This window comes from Geotrypetes seraphini, chromosome 1 (assembly GCF_902459505.1).
Source record: "Geotrypetes seraphini chromosome 1, aGeoSer1.1, whole genome shotgun sequence".
Classification (NCBI taxonomy): Eukaryota; Metazoa; Chordata; class Amphibia; order Gymnophiona; family Dermophiidae; genus Geotrypetes; species Geotrypetes seraphini.
In genome coordinates, this window is record NC_047084.1 from 118548503 (window position 1) to 118563020 (window position 14518).

At 44.2% G+C, this 14518-nt stretch overlaps 1 protein-coding gene across 1 annotated transcript in view; it reads right to left on the reverse strand.

Annotated features, from left to right (window-relative positions):
* Positions 1 to 536: 536 nt before the first annotated feature.
* LOC117366691 (scavenger receptor cysteine-rich type 1 protein M130-like) overlaps positions 537 to 14518 on the reverse strand; it is a 36470-nt gene continuing 22488 nt past the window's right edge. The window contains exons 3-7 of the mRNA XM_033958406.1: positions 14104 to 14430; positions 12803 to 13171; positions 6975 to 7289; positions 4672 to 4791; positions 537 to 1135 (exon numbers count right to left, since the gene is read on the reverse strand). Coding sequence (XP_033814297.1) covers positions 1119 to 1135; positions 4672 to 4791; positions 6975 to 7289; positions 12803 to 13171; positions 14104 to 14430 — 1148 coding nt within the window. The 3' untranslated portion in view covers positions 537 to 1118. The remainder of the gene's footprint in view (positions 1136 to 4671; positions 4792 to 6974; positions 7290 to 12802; positions 13172 to 14103; positions 14431 to 14518) is intronic.

Here is a 14518-nt window from a genome sequence, read left to right on the forward strand (position 1 = left end):
TGCAGAGAATGGCCACCTGGATGGTCTCGGGACTCAAGGATCTTCCATATGAAGAACGGCTTGACAAATTACAGCTATACTCGCTCGAGGGGCGCAGAGAGAGGGGAGACATGATCGAGACGTTCAAGTATCTTACGGGCCGCATCGAGGCGGAGGAAGACATCTTCTTTTTCAAGGGTCCCACGACAACAAGAGGGCATCCGTGGAAAATCAGGGGCGGGAAACTGCGAGGTGACACCAGGAAATTCTTTTTCACTGAAAGAGTGGTTGATCGCTGGAACAGTCTTCCACTACAGGTGATTGAGGCCAGCAGCGTGCCTGATTTTAAGGCCAAATGGGATAGACACGTGGGATCTATTCACAGAGAAAGGTAGGGGAGGGTCATTAGGGTGGGCAGACTGGATGGGCCGTGGCCCTTATCTGCCGTCTATTTCTATGTTTCTATGAATCTGGAGAAGACACAACTCATGGAACAGAAGGAACTTTTTCTTGGCCTTTATGAATTGCAGAGGAAAAACACATACATATGGGGCACAAGCAGAATGAACGTCCTGAAGTATCATATCAAATACCATACAATAATTAGGGAGGGACCAATGAATTGCCTTGAGGGGAAGACCTGCCTCTACACTGTGAGGAGTATAGCCACATCCCCAGCAATTAGTAGCATTTATTCCAGAGGCTGTGGCACTCAGAACCTGAAAGAAAGAGTTATTTCTAAAATATTCACGACAAGGGATAGTGGAAAGAGTAAAAAGAGGACACATGTGAATAAACATCATATCAGTCCTTATATTCTGCAATGGAGGTCCAAAAGTCCTTTAAGTATTCAAAGGAGAGTTCATAATCAAGGATCGTCTTCACACAGCAGGGTTCAGTAGGAATGCAACGGGCTGGTTGGCTAGCTCTTCTGTTACAAGGGTTCGATCCAAGGCTGCTGGGTCCTGTGCCCTCACTTCATCTCTGGAGCTGGTACCTGTTTGCAATGAGAAGCGTGCATCTAAAAGTCAAAACCATGTGATACTATAACTGTTCTGATCATTAGCAGAACCCGAAAAGGACCCTTCCAATGGGGAGCAGTTCTTTTGCTGGTGCACAGTTCTTAGGGTCTCTAGGATTCAGTTCCTTCCTGCACCTGGTTGGAAACAAGAGGGTAACAATTTAGTCAAGTTCACATAACACTGGGGGAGAGAGTCATCAAGCAAATCATAAGCCTATGTCACTATATTGGGGTCCAGTTGCATTTATATGGACCTCCCAAACAGGATGTCATGATGAGGGAGATAGAGCTGTCCAGTAGGAATGCACCTTGCATACATAACGCAAGTGGCAGGGCCTCAACCCAGGAAAGTTTGATTTGCTCACGGATTTTGATAATTTTATTCTTTTTGATATCATTTATTCTTTCCAAATTTGCTAAAGGACTAGGGATGACAAAGTATGTGCAACTGCTGTTTAATTCTCAAGACCTTTAGTTTTGTGTTCAATTCTGGTCTTCTTATCTCAAGAAAGATATTGCGGCATTAGAAAAGATTCAAAGAAGCACAACCAAGATGATAAAGGGGCTGGAACTCCTCTCATATGAGGAAAGACTAAGACGGTTAGGGCTCTTCAGCTTGGAAAAGAGGCGGCTGAGGGGAGATATGACTGAAGTCTACAAATTCCTGAGTGGAGTAGAACAGGTACAAATGGATTGATTTTTTTACTGCATCAAGATTTACAAAGACTAAGTTTGCCGCTTCTTGTACTGTCAAATCCCAATTATAACTATACTTTAAGCAAAAGTTAAACCCTCCATGCAGATACTGGTGGCCAAATATAAAAGGCAAATGCAAAAGCCAGAAGGGTGATTGGGTGCATAGGGAGAAGAATGGCTGACAGGAAGAAGAAGTTGATAGTCTAACCTAATTTCCAATTTCTGGATTGCTTTATGTCTAACTAGGTTCAAGACGATTTATAAAGTCAAGAAGTTCATATTATGTTCAGAAATTATAGGTCTGAAATACAAAATAAGCGATATACTGTAAAGTAGTTGTCGCAGGAGGTACAGAATTGTAGAAAAAAACATTCGACAGAAGAGAGATATTGGGCTGTCATTAGAATTACAATTCAATTAATTAGAAATACAATGCAGTTGAGTTAGTTTCATGTAGATAGTGTTCGATTATGCTATATAGTGTTGGGGAGGTTGTTCTTGTGGTATCTGGAGAACACAATGATATTGGTTGCTGTGGGTAAGCATGACGTGTTAAGTATCTATGGTGCATATGTTGTTGGAAAGGAAAGTCTTCAGTTTCTTTTGAAGTCTGGGATATTTAGGATGATTGTTGGAAGCTCTTGGTGCCGAGGTAGGTGAGAAGTAAATTAATTATGCGCTTATATTTTACGCCTTTGGGTGAGGGAAGAATCAGCTGAAGTGTTTTGAGTATTCTGTAAGATATAGACCAGGAGTTGCCGAAAAGGTTTAAAAGTGGTTCTGCCCATGGGGATGGTTGGAAATGTGGCCCTCTGGACTTGATCTTCCTTACCACCCCCACTGATTCCAACAGAATTTCCACATGGTATAAGGCTAGTAGGGATCATTCAGGAGAGGGATGCCTCAGAGTTCTGGGGGGGGAATGGTCCTCAGAGCTTGGTATGCGAGTCTCCGAGGATGATTTGGGACTCTTATTTCAAACACTTTACTCCCATGTGAAAGCTGCAGGTCTACAGGAAACCCAATTTAAAATACTGCATCGATCTTATATCACTAAAGTTAGAGGCTCTCACATGGGTCTTTGGCGTGATGACACCTGCTCTAAATGTACGACCCACAGAGGCGACTATGTCCACTCTTTCTTTACTTGCTCCGCACTGAGCTTCTGGGCTTCAGTGCAATTATTCCTGGCGAGGGTCCTGAACTGTACTGTGCCCTGGAACCCTCCCGCCCTGCTAATGGGCGATGTCACGGACTTCACTCAGCAAGGTCTGGATTTATCTGCTCAAAAGTACCTCCTCCACGCGATCCTTGTGGGCAAACAACTCATTTTAAAATATTGGACTACTGAAGAAACACCGACTTATGGTATGTGGTTGGAGCGCATGAGACTTCAAGCGAGATTTGAGTTGGACACCTATGAGTCCCGACCCCAGCCTCATTGGAAAATTTACTGTTCCTTTTGGAAGAACTCCTTGACTTAGATGGCACGCCCAATGTGGGCCTTGGACCTATTCTGTGACTGTGCATAATTCTGTCTTTCTGGTACCCCATTTTCACATTCATGTACTTTTCCCTCTATCAAAAAGCTGCGCCTTGCCAGTTTGCGTACTTACATGCTTATTTAGGGCTATAGTAACCGTTTGCACATTGGAATACAACAGTATAAGTGTGGGTCAGTCGGAATGTTTGAAGTGTGTGTGTGGGTTTGCATGTTATGTATGAGGTGTGTCTGTGGTGTGGATGTGATTAAACGCATGGGGGATATTAGGGTAGTATTTCTCTTTCATCAGAAAATAAAGACGAGGGATGCAGGCCGGCATGCTGATACCTTATGTTGCTAGTTATCTCTTACCCGCGGGGGGTTAAGAGCCATTACTATACGTACTCCTTTGCTTGTGTTTCTTTTGTCTGCTACTTGCATGGTTATGCAATGGCTCAGCTGCGCAGCTTGTACCTCACTGCACTGCGTAATTCTCTTCTACTTTGACCCCTGTATTGTTTCTTGTTTAATGTTTACTGTTTACTGCTTTTTGACACCGCTTTTGATAATGTCTTTGACTCTGTTTTTGATCTGTTTTTGATATTGCTTTATACTGCAGAGGACAATGGTTGTTCATGTGTTTCTTGTCTTAATAAACATGATAATTAAAAAAAAAAAGTGGTTCTGCAGAGTTCGCATGTAAGATGTGGAATATTACAAATGATAGTTTGAAGGTTATGTGAGCATTAATAGGCAGCCAGTGCAATCTGCTGTAGTAAGGTGAGATGGTCTATTTTTTCAGCCTTATTGCTATGTTTTGTCTCAGCTGGAGTTTGTGCAGGAAGGAGGAATTTATGCCAACTTAGAGAGTTACAGTAGTCTAGTTGGGATAGGATGAGCATCTGTGTTAGTATTGCAAAGTGACAATCATGGAAGAAGGATTTCGTTAGCCTTAGTTGTCTCATGCTATAGAAGGTTTTTCTCCATAGGTTGGAGATTTGGGATTCATACGATAGGGCAGAGTCAAGCACAACTCCAAAGACCTGAGGTTTTGTCATTATTTAGAGACCTCAATATAAGTCTCTCATGAGATCTCATTGGGAATACAGTGTGCAATTCTGGAGACTGCACCTTTGATCCAGAGGTTGGCTACTAAAATGGTCAGTGGCCTTCATCTTTTAAGCATATGTGGCTAGACTTAAGAGACATTTAAATGCCCCCATGGTATAAATGCTTAGGAAGTGGCTCTTTTTCTACTGAAAGCAAACATGGAATGAAGCATAGGATGAAGGATCAATCTAATTGAAAGGGCAAGAGGCGCATGCAACTGCATCCCAGTGGAGATGGTTGAGATGAGGAATGTTGCTGAATTCACAAAAATGTGGGATAAGCACAAAGGGAGAGGAAGGGGTAATAGAGCTTAGGGATTGGTAGATTAGAAAGGCCGTGTGGTCTTTATCTGCCGTCATTTTCTGTTGTGCAATGTTCTCACCTTGCCTTCTATCTTCCAGATGCCCACAGAGGAAGAAGCCCAGGTGGATGGATGCGAACACAAGGGTGTAGATAATGAAACGGAAAACCCAGGAACTCCAGGAAGATTCCAGCTCTGGACCTGCAAGATTGGGACTTTTTTTTTACTGAGGCTTTCTTCCCACACTGCATGGGAGATTTTTTCAATTCAATTTTCAAATGTAGGTGTGCTGTCTTTCCTGTCCCCTCCCCCAATCATTGCCCTCAGAAACAGTTTTTAGTTGGAAAGAATTTTACAGAAAGGGTCTGTCTGCCTTTCAGTCCTTCTAGGGTCAAAATAATTCTTTGAAAATGGGAGAAAACCCAGTGAAAAGACACACTGAAACACCTCAGGCAGTCTGTTCCAGGCATACAGTGCAGCAAGATAGAAAGGATGGAGCCTGGAGTTGCCAGTGGAAAAGAAGCCTCAAAAGATGACTCAGTACATTTAAAACATTTACACACTTCTCCATTCAAATATATGGACATGGGATAAACAAATATAACAGAAAACATACAGCTACAAAAACACACGCACACAATACAAACATGTATCCACCTGCTCACACACAATCATATGCACATGGAATAAACATACACAACAGAAATACACAGGTATACTGTAGAAACGTGCACTCATACACATACAAATAAGTACACACCTGCCCACACAAACAGGATAAACACTGAAATGTACAGAGAGCTTGGATTCCTTGCACCCTTGCTTTCTTTGCTTGCTGATTTTTAAAGAGCAAAATGTCGAAAAGCATCTATGGACTGTTTGATCTTTATGCTCAAATACAGAATCTCAAATGTGCTATAAAGGAAACATCGTCAAATCTGCTGAGGGGAGGAAGAAAGAGAAACCACTGTCAACTGCCTGCTACGGGCTTTGTATTATATATTTCTTTATTGAGTTTCTGTATTTTCTGAAGGCATTTCAGATGAACAAGGAATTCCCCTTTAGCACAGTCCAGGCACCAATTTTTCAAGGCCACTCTTCTCATCTATATCTGCTTCGTGAGCAAGGTTAATTTTACCCTACTGATAATATGTCATTGTGATAATAATCCTGCTCATACAAGAGGAACCGTGGCTTTAGATATTTGGTGTATGTGTGTGGCTGAGGAGCCAGTGGAGTGAAGCTACCTCTAAGTTGGAATCCCCCTAAACAGAATGATACGGCAGTGCGAAGGAACCTCGGTTGGCCAGTGAGCAGAGCACAGACAGAAGGGGGCTGCCTCTGGGTCACAGCACAGTGCTAAAGCATTCGTAGATAACCTGATTCTAGGTCAGGCTTTCGTATGTAGCAGAGCAGCTACCTTGCTACAATCTACTGAAAGTCTTGTCTTGAGCCGAGCTTTTGTCTCTCCATCTCTTTACCCCCAGTAAGACTAGCCTTACTGGGTCAGACCAATGGTCCATCAAGCCCAGTAGCCAAACCAGGTCACTAGTACCTGACCAAAACCCAAGGTGTAGCTATATTCCATGCTACCAATCCAGGTCAAGCAGTGTCTTCCCTCATGTCTTTCTCAATAACAGACTATGGACTTTTCCTCCAGGAACTTGTGCAAACCTTTCTTAAAAGCAGCTACGCTTTCCACTCTTACCACAACCTCTGGCAATGCGTTCCAGAGCTTAACTATTCTCTGAGTGAAAAGATATCTCCTCCTATTGGTTTTAAAAGTATTTCCCTGTAACTTCATCAAGTGTCCCCTAGTCTTTGTCATTTTTGACGGAGTGAAAAATTGATCCACTTGTACCCGTTCTACTCCACTCTGGATTTTGTAGACTTCAATCATATCTCCCCTCAGCCGTCTCTTTTCCAAGCTGTAGAGCCCTAACTAAGCTGCTGGGGGAGGGGCTGCCAGAAGCGCGAGCATTTAATTGAGGGAGGAGTTTTGTGAATTGATATCTGCTTTTTTGCTCTATATTTGTCTATTTTTCTATAGTTGTTACTGAGGTGATGTTGCATATTTTAAAGTCATCTGTCTTGACCTCTTTGAAAAAAAACCAAATAGAAATTATATTTTCTATGTGTACAGTGTGCTTTGTGTTTTTTAATTTTGTGGGGGAGTGGAGGAGTAGCAGTGGCCAGAGAACCCAAGGAATCAGCTTCGGTTCTCATTGCTGCTCTCGGTCACTCTAAACAAGTCACTTAACCCAGGTACAAAATAAGTATCTGTATAGAAATTGTAAATTGTTTTCACTGTAACCTCAGAAAGGCAATATATCAAAATCCCATCCCCTTCACCTTTAAAAAAAAAAAAACACCTGGGAAGATACCTGAGCAGATGACTCCAGCATCCCGGCTGTGGTCACATGGATAGTGTTCGGACATCACAGATCCACACTGAGAAAGCCGAGTTTCATTTCCGCTGCAGTAAACTGCCTTCAACCAAACTGGACCAGAACCAGGCTGGAAATAAGTCCCATGAGATGCGTTCACTGCATACCCGCAGCCCAGCTCTCTACACACCACTTTGGCATCCGCTAGGTCCCATCTGTAGTCACAGACGGTGCCCCAGGTATTAGTATATTTAACCTCTACTCTCCCAGCACAGGAGCCGTCTCCGTCCACCAGTCTCACACCAGAAACACCTAAGAAAAACAAAACAAGACAAAAAGTTTACTGTTCAAAATTCATGATAATCACAGTATCCATAATGAACCTGGATGGTCTTACAGAAACTCTTCTTTCTGAACTGGGACTGTGTAACATAGAAACCTAGAAATAGACGGCAGATAAGGGCCACGGCCCATCCAGTCTACCCACCCCAATGACCCTCCCCTACCTTTCTCTGTGAATAGATCCCACGTGTCTATCCCATTTGGCCTTAAAATCAGGCATGCTGCTGGCCTCAATAACCTGAAGTGGAAGACTATTCCAGCGATCAACCACCCTTTCAGTGAAAAAGAATTTCCTGATGTCCCCGTGCAGTTTCCCGCCCCTGATTTTCCACGGATGCCCCCTTGTTGCCGCGGGACCCTTGAAAAAGAAGATATCTTCTTCCACCTCGATGCGGCCCGTGAGATACTTGAATGTCTCGATCATGTCACCCCTCTCTCTGCGTTCCTCGAGTGAGTACAGCTGCAACTTATCCAGCCGTTCCTCATACGGGAGATCCTTGAGTCCCGAGACTATCCGGGTGGCCATTCTCTAGACCGAATCCAGTCTCAGCAAATCCTTATGGTAATGCGGCCTCCAGAATTGCACACAGTATTCCAGGTGGGGCCTCACCATGGATCTATACAATGGCATAATGACTTCAGGCTTACGGCTGACGAAACTCCTGCGTATGCATCAAAGTTCTGGTTGAAACTCAACTTTCTGAGTCACCGTTAACCGGGTTACCAGATGTCCGGGAAACCCCAGACATGTCCTTTTTTTAGACTTTCCAAACCCTGGCAGAACCTGTCACTCAAATGTTTCCAGGATGCGCATTATAAAAAGACCTGGATGTCAGCTATTTCTTTAGCAGGCCCAAAATTGTGGAATGCATTGAATGGACCATTAAGATTAAAGGGCTCCTTTCACAAAGGTGCGCCAGCGTTTTTAGCGCATGCTAGCCCCAAAATTACCGCCTGCTTAAAAGGAGGCGGTAGCGGCTATTCCGCGCGTTAAGGCCCTACTGTGTTCTAACTTTGTGTCATTCAAAAAACTATTGAAAACTCACTTATTTGTAAAAGCCTCTGAATAAGGAATTTCTGCTTTAATGTACTTCGCCCAGGATCTTTGTATTTGCTGAATTTATTTTTTACTAAGTTTGTATTTTAGTTTGTTGAATTTGTATTTTTTGTAAGTCTCATTTTATGTACGTTTCTAATCCTCCTAGTTGATAGGTAGAATAGAAATTTTTTAAATAAATAAATCTGGTCAACAACTGTCCCTGATGAAGCCGTATAGGCGAAACCTGACCGTGTCAGACATTATTTTTATTGTGCATTAAAACGTCCACTTCTACCATTGCTTCATGTGACTTTGGTGGTCGGCATTTTAGGGATACATCAGTGACCACCATATCTGCGTCCTCTCATTTCACTATCATAGTCTCTTTCCTAAAACTCACTTCTAGTCTCCAGGGACCCCATGGTCTCCACCCCCCCCCCCCCCCCCCCGCCACCCTGTTCTGATGCCTGTGGTTCAATGACCTAATATTCATTGTGTTTCTTGAAGATATTATGAATGGGAGGTTTTTATGCCTACGAGGATGCACCCAATGAGAATCTGCTAAGTTCCATACCGGGTTCTGAGGCTTTTCCTTCCATTCCTAATTTTGTACAAATGCCATTGTAATAATCATTAGCTTTGTGGCACTCGTTTTTTAGATGCAGTCAGATTTTCTGGAGTGGGATTTATTTAAAGGGGCTTCTTTTCTCTCCACATCATAATTGCCTCTTTTTAAAGTCTCTCAGATTTTTCTGTTTCTGCTTTTATCCCAGTGACTTGTTGTAAGTTGATGGGACAAGAATTATCCTGCTGATCTGTAGATCAACTACACAAATAATTTGTTTTATTACTATAACAATTTCTTAGCCACCTAGTTTAATTTCTAAAAGAACAAATTATTTGTGCATTCGTTATGGGGGAATCGGGATTTGGACCCAGATGGCTCTAAGCTCTATCTGCGGAGATGAACTGATCATGGTCTCTGTTATGTGCAGGATGTGGTATCAGAGCACGACTTTCCTATTTCCTTTAAGGATCTTCAAACTCAGGGAATCTTGCAGGCTCGAGACTGGCTTTCTTACGTCATTCGTTATCTACATTCTTTGGACCATACTACTTTAATTGAAGATATGGCGGACATGGTTCAGGAAACATTGACTTTGTCTCGACAGTCCAGAACCAGCTTATCCTTTCACCAGGTCAGTTTGGGTAGTTTTAGTGTTCCCTGGGACTATGATGCTGTGGCTGTGGCGGAATCAGAACTAGAGAATGACACGGTGGCTGTTACCTGCGGCTAACTATGGGTAGCTGTGGGAAACCCGCCAAAACGGTGAGGGAAAACCTGTGTTCACTGTGGCTACGGGGACAAGGCCATTCACCTGCCCCGTGGAGCGGTGAATGGCCTTGTCCCCGCAGTTAAGGGAGGGAACGTGTGCGGTTACCTATCGAGCTCCCTCCCTACTGCCGCCGCTGAGTTGAAACAGCTCCCTTTCTCCCTTCCCCTTACCTTCGTGGCCACAAGTCTAAATTGCCTTCTTACAGCAGCCAGAGTGTTGAAGCTGCGTGTGGCTGCCGTAAATGTCATGCAACCGGAAGTTGCATCAGAGACCTTTACAGCAGCCATATGCAACTACAATGCTCCGGCTGCTGTAAGAAGGTAGTTTAGACATCGCCAGCCACAGGTAAAGGGCAGGGAGGTTTGTCAGACCGGGCCTGTTGTGCGGGGGGGGGGGGGTGTGAAAGCACCACAAAGGTAAGGGGCAGGGAGAATGGGTAAAACAGAGTGGGAAGAAGGATGCTGAAAGCACATGGGGAAGACAGAGGGGGGGGAGAAGGACGCTGAAAGCACATGGGGAAGACAGAAGGGGGAGAAGGACGCTGAAAGCACATGGGGAAGACAGAGGGGGAGAAGGACGCTGAAAGCACATGGGGAAGATGGGGGAAGGATGCTGAAAGCACATGGGAAAGATAGAGGGGGGAGAAGGACGCTGAAAGCACATGGGGAAGACAGAGGGGGGAGAAGGATGCTGAAAGCACATGGGGAAGACAGAGGGGGGGAGAAGGATGCTGAAAGCACATGGGGAAGACGGGGAGAAGGACGCTGAAAGCACATGGGGAAGACAGAGTGGGGAGAAGGACGCTGAAAGGCGATGGGGAAGACAGAGTGGGAGAAGATGCTGAAGGGAAATGGGGAAGAGAGAGTGGGGAGAAGATGCTGGCAGGGAAGAAGACTATGGGGGGAGTGGAGGAAAGAAGATGGGTGCCAGACCAATTTGGAAGGGGGGAGAAAGGGAGAGGCACAGTAACAGAGCAAATGGAAGACGCAGAGAGAAGACAGACAGTGGATGGAAGGAATTGAATGAGAAGATGAAGAAAGCAGAAACCAGACAACAAAAATAGAAAAAAAAATTCTATTTCTTTTTTCTTCAGGATAAAGTAGTATATTAGTTGTGTTGATAAAAATTTATAAACAAAGCCCTGCCAGCTGAACATCTCTTTCTCCAGTTCAGCAGCCAGAACTTTGATTTATAAGGAAGGAATAAGCTAAATATTGCAGTACTGAGGCTTGTATGGATGTTGCAGGGACGGTGACGGGGCGGTGAATGGGATGGCAGTGACGGTGATGGGGCAGTGAATGGGATGGCAGTGACGGGGCGGTGAAGGGAATGGCGGTGACAGGGCGGTGAAGGGGACGGTGGGCCAAGGATGGTGCAGTGACAGGGACAGATTTTTTCCCCGTGTCTTTCTCTAATCAGGACCTATCTTCTAAGCAGCTCACGGATGATGGCCTGCATATCCTAATGAAACATCTCCCGCGCTTGACTCGCTCTGTGGTTCTACAAGAACAACATTATAAATTCCTGTTAAGACTTTATATCTCCCCCTGTAGGGCATTCGTTGCGGGGTTTGCCATAGAGAATGACACGGGGACCGTTTACTGCGGTAAACTGTGGTCACCTAGTAAATCCGCAGGAATGGAGACATTTCCAACTGGTTTACCGCAGGAACAAGGACAAGATCTTTCACTGCCCCACGGGAACGGGGACAAGACCTTTTACTGCCCTGTGGGAGCAGTGAAAAGTCTTGTTCCTGTGGTTAAAAAAATTGCACCCATGTCAGACTCGGCATCTCCTCCCTATTTTACCTTCAGGAGCCAGCCATGCCACGATGAAGACAGAAGGAACCCAAAGCCTGAGACCAATGTGATTTGAAGAATAAAATTACCAGACATCAAAAGGTAGAAAAAAATACATTTATTTTATATTTTGTGATTAGAATATTTTAGATTTGAAATACGTATCCTGCTAGAGCTGGTATTAGACTTAACTGGGAACCGCAAAGCCCAGACAGTGCTTCTTTAGCTTCCAGCTGGCTTAGGGCTTTCTCTCTGACCAGGAGGCAGTTGCCCTCCCCTAACACTATTCCTTCCACGTGTGACTGAAGTATTCTGTTAGCTTGATTTTTCTATGTAGCATTCTGTAGTAATTTGGCTTGTTCAGTTTTCACAATAGTGGAGGAGATATTTGTGAAAGGGAGGGAGATAGGGGTATTGTTAATCCTTGCTTTGTATTATTTGCGTTTATAAAATGACAATTGTACAGAATAGTGTCTCTTTTTATACTTTAATAAAATAAGTTCAGTATAAAATCATAACTATTCGAGGCTTGTGCAGGTGGGATCTGACAGTTTGCAAGGCGGGGACAGGGACGGTGACCGAGCTCACGAGGACAGGACAGGGACGGGGATGAGCTCACTGGGATGGGGCGGGAACGGTGATAAAATTTTTCCCTGTGTCAGTCTCTAGTTTGCCACTCATGCTGGCTGTCTTAAGTGCCTTCAACGCCTGATGGATTATTTCATATGTTCTGGTCCTGCGATAGAGTGGAAACCTTTTGGTCATTCATTGGTCTTAATCTATAGACGATCTTGCGGAGAGGAGTTCCTTTGCGGGCGGATGTCCTGCTTTTTTCTCAATTCTCTTCTTTGGGATTTTCTAAGGGTAACGCATTGTTGCTGCAAAAAGCCTCATTGCTGGCCAGGAAATGTATACTTTTACTATGGCGGCAAGCAGAGGTGCCTACCATTACTATGTGGAAAAATGAACTGTTTACTATGTTAAAACATGGATATTTTGATGTTAAGAATTGTGGCCCGGGTCGTTGGAGAAAATTCGGGGCTATTTGGGCTCCAGTCTGGGATAGTTTGTCCCATGGAGCCCGAAGTGCTCTTTTGAATTTTTGACACTGGAGTGCTTGGGGGAATGGGGGTGGGTGGGGTGGATGTTGTGCTGTTTTCCAGTATGTTTCCTTTAGTCTCCGCAAAGAAACCACGCGGTAGACTCTTTCATCCCGAGTTCTGGTGTATGGTTTTACTTGTTTTTCGAGTGTTGTGCCTTTTTATTGTATACAAATTTCTAAATAAAAATATTTGTGCATTCTAGTACCTGACTCCGAGCACTCCACATTGAGGTGCTGATAAGGCTGAAGGGTTAGTCTCCTCTTGGCTCCACACTGAGAGATGGAGGACTCTGAACCGCTGCAGAAAAGACCCCAAGGTGAATATTCGTTATCTAAACCAATTTCTTTCTTTAACATTAACTTATGTTTTTCCTTTTCAAGTGCATCCTGGCGTGTGTCCACTTTCAGAAGAGGTCCGCAGTCCAGCTGTTTGCACATCACGACAGCATTGGGCAGGTCCCAAAGGACATGGTCATGTGCCTCAGACTGCACTCTCCCCCATGTGTTATTGGAATAGACCTCCACTCTCCCTGCACAGCGGCTGCTTCCATTTCTGAAGCTCATCTTGGAGATTCCTACAGAGAAAAGAACAAGGGAATAATATAGACACATAGGCCCGGATTCTGTATAGGGGGAGGGGAGGGGATACTGGCGGCCGTGGCCGCTATACTAACGGCGGCAGGGAGATCCCTAGCCGCGATTACAATTTTTTATTTATAATTTAGTAATAAATCATTTTATAATTTTTAAATAAGTTTTTATATTAAAAAAAACTTCCTCAGAGCTAAACACTACATTCCAGCCTTACTTTCTTAAGCTGGAGGTACTCGAGAGTGACCATCACTTCCCGCTAGTGTGTTAGAACTGCGATCGGATGGGTGCTAGCATAAAAACTTATTTTAAAATTAGAAAATGATTTATTACTAAGAGCGCCTTTTACTAAGCTGCGATAGCGGTTTTAGCGTGTGTGCGCTAGACCTTAACGCCAACATTGAGCTGGCGTTAGTTCTAGCCGTTAAAAATGCTATCGCAGCTTAGTCAAAGGAGCCCTAAATTATAAAATTAATTATTTGATTATGAAATTATAAAATTGATAGGGAGTTAAAAAATTAAAGAATCATAGGAAGGAGGATGTTTTCGAGCCATGAATACAGCCTGCGTCAGGCTAGGCGTCTGTGGCTCTTTCCTCCTTTCCATATGGTATCCTTTGAACTGAATATATTATGATAGCATAACACTAGATTGAAAGTTAATTCCTTTTAATTAGAGAACAAGTGAATATATCCCCTAGGTGGTGGGTTCCTTGGGGGTTGTGCGATTGTGGAGTGTTTCAGAAAGCCACTTCTTATCCCTGAGATTAGTAACATGAAATCTTGCTATTCTTTGGGATTCTGTGACCTGGACTGGCTACTGTTGGGCGTACTGGACCATTAGTCTGACCCAGTATGGCTATTCTTAGGTTCTCGATCAATTCTGGTTATGCAAAAGTAGATTGAGTGAAACCCACCAGTCTCTGCTTCTAAGCAGGTGACTCCAACATCATGCATGTGACTACAGGCAAGCTCTTGTGACACCCAGGATCCACACTGGGAGATGTGTGACTCCGAGCCACTGCAAAGAACTCTCTTCAACCACACTGGACCTGAGCCAGGGCCATAAGGCTTTTGTTGTGTCGAATCAATGGCAGGTCCACACCCCAACTGCTTACACACCACTGCAACATCTCTGGCATTCCAATCCTCGTCACACACTGTACCCCAAGTGTCTTCGTAGTATACCTCCAGCCGCCCAGAACAGCGGCTGCCTCCATTCACCAGCCGCACGTTGGAGACAGCTGGAAAATAAAAGAAGAATGAAGCTAGGTAACAAAGAACCACCGTAGCACTTCCCTTCCCTAGAAGAGTCTTACACACTGACCATGA